We start from the raw sequence: 11,849 nt of genomic DNA on the forward strand, positions 1-11,849 counted from the left end.
CACAAACTACAACATTGCTTGGGGGTGAGGGGGAAAGGGGGAGAAATTAAGGCAAATCGTGTTAATAGTCCTAAGAGTTTTGTACCCCATTGTAGTGTGTCGATACCTTCTAGAGTTCTGACACTAATCATACTTGAACAATCAAAGCGTATTATTTGTAATCCAATTTTCTTGTTCAAAATCACTTTTAAACTGGTTAAAAAATATATTTATATTTTGTTACTTAATCATATCCATCACTTACGGAAACAACTTACCTTACATATGATTATTTTATGTGAGACATGCGGACCTCTCAGAAAACTCTCCAGTGTTTTGATTTGCCTGTTTCGGATCTAACTTGTTTTTTGAAGGTTTTTCCCGGCAAACCGGACGGAGTCAGACAGTTTGACGTGAGCTGGTTTTGATGCTGAACGGACGATTAGATTTTCAACCGTGAAATTAATAACAGAATTCAGCTGTTGTCTTTGAGTTATGGTTCTTGGGTCCGGTGTTTCACGAAGATGAAGTTTCATGACTGAATAAGCTCAAGTCGGAGTTTTTGCACAAAGGCCATTTATGAAAACTGGTTATAAACATTTGAATAAGAATAAGAATAAGAATAAGAATAATAAATGTTATTTAACCAGGGTGACGTCTTCAGCATAAAATGCTGATATCAATAAGGGCCCTGCAAAAAAGAAAACAACCTAAAAAACCTAAAAAGCGTAAAAACAGCCACTATAAAATTTAAAGTAATTAAAAGATTGTGACCTACAAAATTCTAAAATACGAGTTTTAAAAATCATGACAGAGTTAAGATCCTTCATTTCATTTGGAATGTCATTAAAAAGTTTTGATTCTTTAAAATAAAGACTTCCTTGTACTCTCATTTCACACTTTGGGAAGCATTAAGTTCTTCCCGCTTCCCCTCGTGTTGTGGATAGTTCTAAAAACCTTAAAATAATATTTAAAAAAGCATTGGAGGGGATCCCTTTAAGTATTTGAATGTTGAATTAATCACGGTATGTATGTCACGCCTCATAGACAAGGGAAGCCATTTTGAAGGGGAGAACTACGCACAGTCTGGCTATGGTCATGATCCTCGATCGTTCAGTCCTGCCGTCATGATAACGAACCAAGCTAAGGCGCGTATGATTTACGGTAACATGAACAACTGAACGAAGCTGGCTCTTCACAAGCTGTTGGCTTTGGCAAGAACTGAAAAGAGGTTGCAAATTGCAGACTTCTTTTCGAAAACTGACGATCGCCTCGTTACTTCAAAAGAAAGGAAAACATAATTTATTTGATACAATTAAAAAAATTACATAGGTAAGATGCATTTCTAGCAATTTCAGAAGAATTTTTCTAGGTGAGCACGCCCCCGGATTCCTCTAGTTGGCTCACGCGAACGCGTTCGCTTTAGTGCCCCACCCGCCACTCAAAAAAATCTCTCTCGCGCGCGCCGACGGCCCTGATTTTGCTGAAGCAGAGTATGCAATCTCTATACTCGTTTGTGTGTAGCAGGTTCCCACACAACAATCATGAAAAACAGAATTTTAAATTTCATTTTCCAATTTTGTATAGTTATTGTATATCTACTGAAGGTTTTACCGTATTTAAGGGACCGATCGTTTATTACGTCCCGGGGGGGGGGGGGGGCGGCGGTGTTTTTTGAGGGGGGGGGGAGGTAATTTTTTTAAAACGAGCTCTTTTTTGGGGGGGATTTTTTTACCTTGTACGAAAAGTGAGGGGTGTAAAATCGACTAGATACTTCTCCATATCGCTACTATTCTTCAGAGCGACAAAGAACTTGCACGTAATATGTTAAGTTATGACATAGACAGGCAAACCGTGTATTTCATCAAGCAGTTTATCTCTGAAGCCTGTTTCTCTGGACAAAAAAATTGACCAAAAGACGAATAGAGATGGTAGGCTTCTTCAAAATCCATATATCCACATCTTTGATCCACATCCATACATCAAATGTTCCTGTACTGCTCTCAAACCCCGAGCTACTTTGACCTTCTGTGTACCTTCTTTTGACGACTGAAGAATAGACTCCAGCGATAACAAAACATCGTTATTATCAAGACATTAAAGAGATATTCTAAGGTACGTTCCCTTACTTGAATTTCGCCTAACTTCTGATTGTTTCTCTAGCCAGTTCAGATTCAGAGAGCTAGCGAGTTCCGCATGTAACCAGGCGTTGTGGCCAGGGGCCCGTTTCTCGAAAGACCAGGTAACTTACCGCGGGCCCAGTAAGTAATTTTGGTGACAAATGTTTCTTAACAGAAGTAAATTTTTGTTAGCTTTGAATACTAAATTTTAAAATCTTATTATTCTATGAAAACATTGGCGAAGTACCATGTCTGTATTCGTTCTGTAATAGGCGAAAAACTGGAAGGTAAGTTACCGGGTCTTTCGAGAAACAGGCCCCAGGACCTTCTCAACAATTCAACCACCAGGCCAACCATAGGTGGGGGGGGGGGGGGGGGGGTAAAATTTTCAAACTGTCATTGCAGTGGGGGGTAAAACTTTTGTTTGAAAGATTTTTGGGGGGGTAAAATTTTCATACACTCGATGCTTTAGAAAACCACCGCCCCCCCCCCCCCCCTCCCTCTAGGACGTAATAAACGATCGGTCCCTAAACTGAAATAACGTATGATGTATCGATAACGAGACAGCCAAAATATTTTTATCTATATTGTATTCGTGTCGGATCGATTTGCAAAGAATCTTCCGGTGTTTGCTTTTGTGCTGTATAAAAGAGAATAAGAGGAATTCGTGCAAAAATGCTAAATCTGAAGGAAATTCACCACAAAGTAAAAGGGATGTATTAGATCACTGAAGCTCGCTTCCCAAGGAGGTCTTGGCGCGGAAATTCACATAACAAAATCGAAATTTTATTGGCTGTTGCCCACATTCCTGGAATGTATCGAAGCATATTGTGTTTCCGGTGGCGAATACCCGATCAGTGCGGGCGAGCATTTGGCTGGTTTTGTGGTCTCTTTAACACCGCTTTACGAAGAGATTTTCTACCTTTGGTATCGTTCGCTCGTGTAAAGGTCATCATCTGCGCCGTTCCAAAGCTTCTACCAGAGGATTTGTACTTAGAGATTCAAGTTTTGGTCACAACGATCATCTCTGAAAGGACTCGTTGTCTCGTCGATTGCATCTACCCGTGAACGCACGCGCCCAAAACATGTTTTCACGTGACGTCAAACGTCTGAGTTTCAGGTGTCAAACTTTGAAGTTTTCCCGCCCAAATGTGTAGTTTTACCTCTCGACACTGATCAGCGCCACTGCTCAAAGGGAAGATGTTTTCAATCAACAAGAAAGGACGAAATTATCAGAAAGACGTCCCACTTTCAAGCGATTTACGTAATCAAGTGAAAGAACTTGCGCAGGATTATTCTTTTTCAGAAGTTGGGAGGGGATTACGCATCAGCAAGGGTGTAGTTTTAAAAATCGTTAAGCCGTACATCTTGACTGGAAGCACGGCTCCCAAACAGTCGAATCACGTTCGAACAGTTCCTAGGTGTACTTTCCAAGACTCTATTCTGTTGGAGACCATGGTGCAAGCAAGTAGTTCGTCCTCTCTTAAATAACCCTTTGACTCCTGTCGTGTTTCCATAGGTTTTGCAGAAATTAAATTCTTCCAAGACCGTTAAAATTCACCAAAATACGTAGTAGATAAATGATAGTGTTGGCTTCCAAAATTAACTGCATATCAAACTGGAATGATTAAACAAATGTTTTCCGACGCAATATAATATGGTTACCCATTAATCATTTGCCGAAAAAGACACTTGAACGCGGCATGTTGATGAAGACCATTGGCATATCAAATTTCAACCAGCTTATGCAAATTGTCCTTGAGTTACGCATCTGTCGCTGCTCAAACGCATATATGACGTGACAAAGACACAAAAATCAGCAAAAAGCTTTTCCAACAAAACATTTTATTGAAATAAACAATACATTTGCTATTAGTGGCAAAAAAACTTTCAGTTTTTTTGCGTGCGTGCAAACACGCAAGTAAAATTTGAAGACGCTCCGTGTTTGTACAAAGCGATCACTCGCAGTAAATTCGAGCACGTTTGCGATGAAAATTGCAGAAGTTACAGAATTCTGGTTCAAATCATCACTTAAACTGTTTGCAGAAAGCAAATCAACATCAGAAAACATCATTTACCGTGTTGTTGCCATTGTCCTGGTCTTGTAAAGTTCGTTTGAAGCCCGAGGTTCGGTTTTAATTTTAAGCCGTATAATTTTCGGTGGCGGTATGGAAATTGCGCTCGTTGTTGACGTAAAACCATTGCTTCGTATCCACCAGCATATATCAATAAGTCTTCATCCACGTCTATGAGAAAGTCCTCGATACTTTTACGGCTCTCCATATCAGTGAAGAGATTTTCGCTGATTTCTTGACCATGCTGACAGTGAACGGTCAAGAGAACAGAGTGAACCACACATTTGGGCGGGAAAACTTCAAAGTTTGACACCTGAAACTCAGACGTTTGACGTCACGTGAAAACATGTTTTGGGCGCGTAGATGCAATCGACGGTAATTTAGAAGACGCGCACAGTGGTTGTTCGTTTCAGCTCATGTCTTTGCGCAAGATTTGAAGCTTCTGTGTAGGTAATTCGGGACTGAGTCTTCACTAGCGATCGCATCCAAGACAGTTTCTGGACAAAGGTTAGTCATTTTGCCTTTCTGTTTGTATTATAAAGCGCCTGCAACGTTCCTGAACTTTGCTAGTGAGAGCCCGGGGGGGGACTCCCATATGGAACAGACGGGGATGCTCGTCGGGAATTTTGAATTTAACCCCTAAAGGAGACCATCTGGGCGTGGCTTAAGCTTTTTGTGACCCGTAAAGGAGACCAATCTGGGCGTGGCTTAAGCAAATTTTGACCCCTAATGCGGTAAACAAAACAAGTTAAAAAGAAAATTTGACTTCTGTTTCTCTTCGCGTAATTCCGTGTTTCTTCACGGAACCCTAAACGAGACTTTGGCGGCTTAAAATATTGGCGCTTTGCCCGGAACACCCTAAGCGGGACCAAAATCCAAAATTTACACCCCTAAGCGAGACGACGAGCATCATATGGGAGTCCCCCCCCCCCCCCCCCCGGGAGTGAGAGATCTCTGCATAGACACTTCTAAAATTACAAACATTAATTCGCATGACACATTTCGTCTTGTATGCGTGACTGATAAAAATTTACTCCGTGAAGTATGTTGCGCTTTATTCGTCGTCAATTGCTGTTTAACTAACACGCTGTTTGCTCGTTTTCTAGGAGTAACATTTCCCGAGGAACACGTTATTCTGAGCAGAGTTGTGGGTGGTACATCAGAACATGTTGTCTTCAATCACATATTTCGGTTTTCACGTGTCAACAATGGAGACGTTCTGGAAAATTGCGACCATTGTTGTGCTAAATCTCGGTAAGTTAACCAACTGTAATCTTAAAATGACTTGCATGTTTTCTGTTGTCCTGTTTTTCAACTTTAAATTCTTGTGCCGTTTATACTAACATACTAGAGCTGTATATTTTTATTGAGCGATACTTGAACGGTACGTGTTAAGTTACAGCTCTGCTCGAGGGTATCAAACTTGAGACCACATGCCGATAAGACCGGCCATGGAAACTTTGCTGAACTATTCTGAGATCAATTTTTCTCTGCTTTTTAAAGGAAACCGTGAATCGTAGCTGACAGCTATGTTTTCATTAAACATGTTGACGTGCGTGCACAGTATAATAAAGCTTATACATGCAGACAGAATTTCCTTAAGTTTTTATCTGTTTTTGTTATTTTTGCAATTTTGCCATGTTTTGAAGGCGCGGTGTGAAAGAATCTTGTGGTTTCCTCTTTGCAGTTCACGCCCTGGTGAATTGGTGTAAATGTCAAAGCCATTTGTCAATTATACTATGCAAATCACTGAAATATCTGCCATCAGCTGATCATAGCAAAACATTTCCTTTTAAATGCTTCCTCAGTCCAGCCTTCTTCCTGAACAAGTTTTAAAATGCAAAATGATTATAATTATAGCACAGCTAAAAAATATCAAATGCAAATATCCATGTTCATTCAAATGGCCACGTTTTATGTATCAGTCAATCTCGCCAGGGACAATGGAGCTGGTGCAGATAAAAAAAGTCCTACCTTTGTTCTAAATTATAAAAGCTTATTCAGTCATCAAAATAAGTCTACACAATCCCACATATACATGTAGCATCAACAGTGGGAATTGAACCCAGTCCACATTGATGGGAGGCGAGTGTTCTCACCACTGTGCCATCCCTGTCCCCCCAGGGGAAGAGTTAGGTATGATAGCTAACTAATTTCATTATTATGTAAATTATCATATCATCTGGATGAGTGTAGTTAAGCGAAGGCCTGTTTAAGGTGACATTGATGTTCCCATCACCTGATCATGAGTGGAAGTCGTCATCAGACTCTGACCTTGATTCTGTCGAAACATCAGTGATCAAAAGCAACTGAAACAGTCCTTCTCAGGACTACACTCACCTGGATGATCATAATGAATTATTTACCTACATATGACATGACGCCTTTGTTCAAACCATTAAATTTATAAACAATTAATTTGTAATATTTTTCTCTTCATTAGTTAATCAAGCTGTGAGTCAAAACCAGTGTGACAAACGCAGTTGTTACCCAGCCACTGGTGACCTTCTGATTGGCCGTGCTGATAGTTTGTTTGCCTCTTCTACTTGCGGCATGGATGAACCTGAGGAGTACTGCATTGTGTCCCATCTCCAGGACGTGAATGAGTGTTTTATGTGTGACTCAAGTATACCAGAGAATAACCATGTGGCGTCGAAAATGATCTCAGAGTTCAATGGAGAGAAAGAGAGGACATGGTGGCAGTCAGAGAACCTTCAAGAAGATGTTTACATTCAGGTTAGGGGCAAGGATGGAAAGGGATAGGGATAGAGGGAGGTAAGAGTGGAGGGAGGTACACCATAGGGTGTAATGTAATCCATGGGGTTGGAAGGAGATAAGGTATAGCAGGGTAGGGTTGTGAAGGATAGGGGTTGAGGGGGATAGGAATGAAAGGGGCTCAGGGTGGCATGACTGGGTTAGAAGGGGGTAGGGGTGGAAGGGTGGAGAAGGATGGGGCTAAAGAAAAGGGAGCGATGAAAGGGAGTGAGGTGTAACAGGGTAGATGTGGAAGGAGCTCGAGGTGACATGATAGGGCTTGACAGGAGTAGGGGTGGAGGAGGACAGGGTTAAAGGAGCTATGGGTTTAATAGGACAGTGTTGGAAAGGGGTACATGAAGGGTTGGGAGGGAGTGGGGGGTAATAGGGTAGGGATATAACGGGGTGGGGATAGAAGGGGCTGGGGGTATAAGGTGACAAGGTTGGAAGGGGGTTAGGGTGGATGGCAGAGGGTGTAACAGGATAGGGGTACGTTTGAGGGGATAGAGGTATAGTGGGCTAGGGGTGGAAGCGTATAGCAGTGGATAGGGTTAGAAGAAGGAAGGGGTTGGGGGGGGGGGGGGGGTTATGGGTTGAAACTGGTAGGTCCATAAGGAGATTGCCAAACATCCTAATTCCAGCACCTTTTCTTCTTGGTCTTAGTCCTCGATTTTTTTCTGCTACTCTCTCCTTCACTTTTGTACAATATACAGCTCTTAAAATCCTGTGTCCCCTCAAAGCATGTACCTGAAGCACATCCATTTTTTCATGCCTAACATCATGACCAGAACTGAGACACCTGGATGATCATGAATACGTACAGTGTTCATGGTAATGGTTTGGCTGCCGAGGGCTCAAATCAAGCAAGCAAAGTGTCAAATCCCACCCGGTGACAGGAGATTTTTAACTGCCATTAGATTTTTATTTAATTGATCATTTATTTGATTTATTGACTGATTTTTCCTCTCTTTTTATCATCAGCTTAATCTTGAGGCTCAGTTTCATTTCACTCATTTGGTGATGACATTCCGCACATTCCGACCTGCTGGCATGCTTATAGAACGATCCTGGGACTATGGCAGGCATTGGAATGTATATCGGTATTATGCAGCGGACTGTAAGAAGACATTCCCAGACATTCCTCATCAACCCCAAGAAGATGTTGACGACGTTGTTTGTACAGAGGATTTTTCATCGGTGGAGCCATCCTCAAATGGAGAGGTAAGCAATGTATGGTATATGGTAAAAAAGGATTGCCTAACTGAGGCAAGTGTAAATGTATTTCTTATTAGGAATTGAATGGTGTCAAATGCTTTGTAGTATCGCTGCATCAATTGAAAAAACATCACAAAGTGTGAACGATGCTACCTGATGGAATTGTGAGGTGAGCTAATTAGCACGCTGTTTTCTCATCTGCGACTAATACATAAATTTTAAGCCCTAAAAACCACACAATGCTTTTATTTTCTATAAACGGCAAGAAAAATGCAAATAAGCTCATGTAGCTCATATACCAGAAAGCTGTTGGGTCTTATTAATAATCATTCATTGTTTATATAATGTACCTTCTACCTGACAGTGTTTTTTCAATTGAGTCTTTTCTTTTTAAGGTGAAATACAAATTTATGATGATCTGTGTTACAATGTACATGTTTTTCCTTTACTAAACAGGTAATCTTCAGAGCTTTAAATCCACAAATCTCAGTCAAAAACCCCTACAGTGAAAAAGTCCAAAACTTGTTGAAACTAACCAACATACGAATCAACTTCACCAATTACCCTCGGTGATTTGGTGCTGGATCCCACCAAACCAGATACCAAACTGAAGTACTACTACGCTGTCTATGATCTCGTCATCAGTGGGAGCTGTTCATGTTATGGACATGCTGAGCAGTGTCTACCGCTGCCTGGAGAAGCTAGCGTTCCTGGCATGGTAGGTGTCCGAAAGAACTAGGGAAGGGGAGGTGTGGTCCTCCTTACAAGCTAACCTGATAGCCTCTGCCACCCAACCCTGGCTGTTTTCAGGTTATCACTAAACCCTCAAGAAGGAATGGGGATTTGTCAGGGAGTTGAGGGGGTGGGGGTGGGTGGGCAGAAAGAACTTACACATATTTCATTCCGAAATATTTACTGTACGATTTTTACAAATTCAATTACATGAAAATCAGAAACTCAAACAAAGTTTTTGTAACATTTATAATGTTATGGGTTGTGTGTCACAAGCATACTGAGTGGGTCATTGTTATTTTGATTCATGCCCTGTAGTACCTGTAACTTACAACCACATGTATTATAATGTGCTACACATTTAAGACACTGAAATTTTTTATGCCAATGGAAACCAAGTTTTACGTTTTAACTTTAATCATCTTTCCTAATTGAATACATTCTTTTGTGTTATGTAACATGTTAGTCAGGATTATACATAAATCCTTGTCTCAGCTGGGATAGAATGAGCTAAAGGATGTTGACTTAACTGGGGATAAAGTAAGCGGAAGAGAAACTTATTACAAAATCTTCAATGTTCATTAACATTGCAAGGCATGCAGCCCTTTCAGTGGGTGGATGTAAGCAGAGATGCCAACCTCTGAAAATCTGAAATCTGGAGATATCTTCTTCTGAGCACCCCCCCACAACTTATTACCCTACCCTCCCCCCTAAACAAAATTGATGCACTTAATTTACTTAATTAAGTCTACCCCATGACTTTATTGTTAGCCTCTTAGAGGGGAACTGTATCATGCGAATTTGATGTCATTTCAAAACCAAAAAATGTTTGTCTGTCAACAGAAACATAAAATAATTGTCTAGTTTTGTTATAAATTATCACCCATAATAGTGCAATAAAACTGTCAATTAGTGCCTCTGGCTAGAGATAGAGTAGGTCGAAAATTTGGATTGAAACTTGAAAAATTTTAGGCTAACGTTTTTCATGTTCTTGCATTTTTGTTTTCAAAATGCGCTAGAGCAGATCTTAAATATAAGTTGTTTTTTTTTTTTTAAGAATTGAGTTGATCTCTTTCCTCTTGTTGTTCTATGTGAAGGTCTTATTTCACCATGTTTAACCAAACAGGTCAAAAACCCCATGAGACTTCCCCTTTAATGTTGGCACTACATGATTTACATGTATGTTGAGTTCTCTATAAAGGCAAGAGAAGTCAAAGAATATTTGAATTAGGATGGCTGGAGACTAAGGAGGGGTACCTGGATCATCCCATATGGACTTGATTTACAACATTAAAGTAAAAGATGTATGTTGATAATGTCTCTCATGGAGGGAATGTTTTTAAACTTACAAATCTTTGTATTTTTGTTATGCATCAGGGTGTGACTGTAATGGTCACGCTGTAGAGTGCCGGTTTGATCCTGCGGTGTATGCTGCTTCTGGTAATGTTAGCGGTGGAGTCTGCGTAAGCTGCTTACATATAAACACTGTGGGTCGCAAGTGCGAGAAGTGCAAACCGCTGCACTACCAGGATCCTACTAAAGATTTCAGGGAACCTGATGCTTGTATTCGTAAGTGCCACTGATAAACGTACCATAATAATTTATTATATGTACTTGATGAAATTGATGCAGAGTTTTTATGGCCAGTGTAAAGTCAGAGAAAATTATTTTTTTCAAGGTCAGGAAAAGTCAGGGAATTTTGCATGAGGTCAGAAAAATTCTAAATTTTACCTTAAAGTCAGTGAAAAATCTGGAAATTTTATTGTCTACTCCCAAGGTTTGTGAAAGAATTTCCTTGTTGGTAATTAAAGGTAATGTTGTTCCAAAAATAATATTTTTTAAATTTGGGAATTTATTTCTGTTACTTCTTAGTTGGCTTTATTGCCAAAGGATTTGTCTTTGGATCTGGCCAGTGACAATTGGTTTGCAGTTTGAGTTTTTTACCCTTATGAATGGCAACTCTGTGATGTCCATACACTGTATCAAAGGCTGTAATAACTCAAGCCTTGACTAAGTTACTGATACATGTACTTACAACTTTGTAGCAAAATGGGTTTTGATTGGGGCACCTCAGAACTTTTGTAGGCCTTTATATTTAATGAAAAGGGCACAACAATAAGTTGGTGGTGAAAAGTTGATAGTTTGCAATATGGTCAGGAACATTTTAAATAATGAGAGGGGTGGACTTTTCTTGAATGCATGTGTCTAAGTTTGTATGTTTTTTCCATGGTGTCTGTGTGTGTGATGAAGGAGGAGATGGAGGTGTTGGTGGATTTGTATTGAGGAAAATGGTGCTAACTTTCTAACTGACTTTTACAGTTACAGGCATCATTATCTTAAAATACTTGTGTCAGTACATCCTTAGATATAGAGGGGTTAGTTTCCGAAGCAAAGGTGGTGCTGCTTCATTGGGGGGGGGGGGGGGGGTGGGGGGTGGGGAGGAGTGGGGGGACGGGGGTGGAAACTAATTTTATTAAGCTTCACACATTGTCTCCTGCTCATTGTTTTTATAGACCACACACAACCTGCAATTCCCTGATTCGCTCTGACGAATTTCTAGCAATCAATACATCAGGGCTGAGTTGCTCGAAGCATTGGTTAAGAGGTATTAAAACCTATAGGTTGTCATGGCATTTAACCCGGGTTAGCGCTAACCATGCTTGGAGCAACTGGGCCCGGCTCTTTAGAATGTCTTGACGGTGGTTAATTGAGCTAATCAACTCAGTTGATAAAACCAACCGTCCCTCTAATCCTTGTTTGATTGTTTGTTTATTAATATCTGTTCTACAGCATACAACTGTGATTCTGTGGGTGGAGTGAGTGGGGGTGAATGTGAGGGTAAAACGGATTCAGACGTGGGTCTGGTTGCTGGTCGGTGTATTTGCAAGACAAACGTGAATGGTAACAGATGCAATCAGTGTAAACCAGGATTCTGGAATCTACAATCATCAAACCCTGATGGCTGTGAAGGTAA

The 11,849-nt window shown here is 40.6% G+C and overlaps 1 protein-coding gene and 1 pseudogene across 2 annotated transcripts in view; both read left to right on the top strand.

Annotated features, from left to right (window-relative positions):
• The first annotated feature begins 4,542 nt into the window (after positions 1-4,542).
• LOC146459195 (laminin subunit beta-2-like) lies at positions 4,543-10,413 on the top strand (annotated as a pseudogene). The gene is made up of 6 exons (XR_014858065.1): positions 4,543-4,681; positions 5,281-5,428; positions 6,618-6,910; positions 7,910-8,149; positions 8,600-8,861; positions 10,253-10,413. The product of XR_014858065.1 is annotated as a laminin subunit beta-2-like (transcript).
• Positions 10,414-11,531: 1,118 nt separating this feature from the next.
• The window catches only part of LOC146459196 (laminin subunit beta-2-like), a 1,886-nt gene continuing 1,568 nt past the window's right edge, over positions 11,532-11,849 (top strand). The window contains exons 1-2 of the mRNA XM_085089736.1: positions 11,532-11,574; positions 11,666-11,845. Of these exons, the coding sequence (XP_084945862.1) occupies positions 11,532-11,574; positions 11,666-11,845 (223 nt within the window). The remainder of the gene's footprint in view (positions 11,575-11,665; positions 11,846-11,849) is intronic.

The sequence above is a fragment of the Pavona decussata genome, unplaced genomic scaffold (genome assembly GCF_977016875.1).
Source record: "Pavona decussata unplaced genomic scaffold, jaPavDecu1.1 SCAFFOLD_223, whole genome shotgun sequence".
NCBI classification, from domain to species: domain Eukaryota; kingdom Metazoa; phylum Cnidaria; class Anthozoa; order Scleractinia; family Agariciidae; genus Pavona; species Pavona decussata.